The 1,748-nt window shown below is 42.8% G+C and overlaps 1 protein-coding gene across 1 annotated transcript in view; it reads left to right on the top strand.

Annotated features, from left to right (window-relative positions):
- The window catches only part of LOC111141968 (developmental pluripotency associated 3), a 5,196-nt gene that overhangs the window by 2,962 nt on the left and 486 nt on the right, over positions 1 to 1,748 (top strand). Inside the window, exon 3 of the mRNA XM_022494857.1 lies at positions 558 to 593. Coding sequence (XP_022350565.1) covers positions 558 to 593 — 36 coding nt within the window. The remainder of the gene's footprint in view (positions 1 to 557; positions 594 to 1,748) is intronic.

Here is a 1,748-nt window from a genome sequence, read left to right as displayed (position 1 = left end):
AATGATGCCCAACGGGAAGCCTGGGGGCTCAGTCTGTTAAGCCTCTGCCTTTGGCTCAGGTCATGGTCCCAGGGTCCTTGGATTGAGCCCCACATCAGGCTCTCTGCTTGGCAGGGAGCCTGCTTCCTCCTGTCTCTCTGCCTACCTATTTACTTTGTCAAATAAAAAAATCTTAAAAAAAAAGAAAAAGAATGATGCCCAACGGGAAGCCTGGGGGCTCAGTCTGTTAAGCCTCTGCCTTTGGCTCAGGTCATGGTCCCAGGGTCTTCAGACTGAGTCCCACATCAGGCTCCCTGATCAGTGGGAAGCCTGCTTTTCCCTCTGCCTGCTGCTCGCCTTTCTTGTGCAACCTCGTTTTCTTGTCTCTGACAAATCCTTTAAATTAATGATGAACAGAATGATGAGCAGCAGTCACTCAAAACTCTTAATGATGAGCACAGGGTGTGAATAGCACTTGTGTTTTCAGGATTGTCCAACAATTGATGTAGATGTATAATGTTAGTAATCCAGCCTTTTTGATGGTTTTTGAATAAATATATCTTTTTCCCCCCATAAAGCTTCAAAAAGATCTACAGCAGAAGGAAACAGAGGAGGTAAAACAAGATTTTCTCACGTTATACATGTGGGGGGCTATCTGGTTTTTGTTTTGTTCTGTTTTTTTTTGTTTCTTGTTTGTTTTTTTTTGAGAGGAGAAAAGGGGAATGGATTTGGACCTTCTAAATCTCTCAGAACTCTGGAGAAATCCATTTGTGTTTGTAATTCTTTAGTTCTTTTTTTCCTTTTTTCTTAGAGCAGTTTTAGATTAATGGCAAAGCAGAGCAGAAGGTTGAACCTTCCCATGTATCTCCTGAACAGTGCCCACCACTATGAACATTCCATGCCATGATGAATTTGTACAGTTGGCAAACCTACAGGGTACCCACGATCACCTCAAGTCTGTTATTTACATTAGGTTTAACCCTTGGTGGTACATTTGTACTTTTACAAGTGTTGTCAAAAACATGGTCATGAAGATAATCTGTAGTAAGAGCAGACAACCCCAAGTACTGGATCCAGTTACTTTGAAGGGATTCAGAGAATGACACAAGGATACATTTTTTACTGGTTGACAATCAGATGTTCCTATAACAGAATGACCCACAGTCTGGCATTCTTTGGTACCCATACATTTCAGTTCAGTCTTGCCTCTTTGCCTCTAAAAACGTGTATTCCAAAGGCTATTTTAGGGTTGCCTGAGTGGCTCAGTTGGTGAAGCGTCCAACTCTTTTTTTAAATTTTCAAATTTTTTATTTTTTATTTTTATTTTTTTTTAAAGATTTTATTTATTGATTTGACAGAGAGAGATCACAAGTAGACAGAGAGGCAGGCAGAGAGAGAGAGAGAGAAGCAGGCTCCCTGCCGAGCAGAGAGCCCGATGCGGGACTCGATCCCAGGACCCTGAGATCATGACCTGAGCCAAAGGCAGCGGCTTAACCCACTGAGCCACCCAGGTGCCCAAATTTTCAAATTTTTTAAATAAACATACAATGTATTATTAGCCCTAGGGGTACAGGTCTGTGAATTGCCAGGTTTACACACTTCACAGCACATTCCATAGCACATACCCTCCCCAATGTCCATAACCCCACCACCCTCGCCCTCCCCCCTCCCCCACAACCCTCAGTTTGTTTTGTGACATTAAGAGTCTCTTACGGTTTGTCTCCCTCCCAATCCCATCTTGTTTCATTTATTCTTTTCCTTCCCCCCCC

Source organism: Enhydra lutris, unplaced genomic scaffold (assembly GCF_002288905.1).
Source record: "Enhydra lutris kenyoni isolate GAN:26980312 unplaced genomic scaffold, ASM228890v2 scaffoldscaffold7, whole genome shotgun sequence".
In the NCBI taxonomy this organism is placed as follows: domain Eukaryota; kingdom Metazoa; phylum Chordata; class Mammalia; order Carnivora; family Mustelidae; genus Enhydra; species Enhydra lutris.
This window is presented reverse-complemented; position numbering and strand designations above follow the sequence as displayed.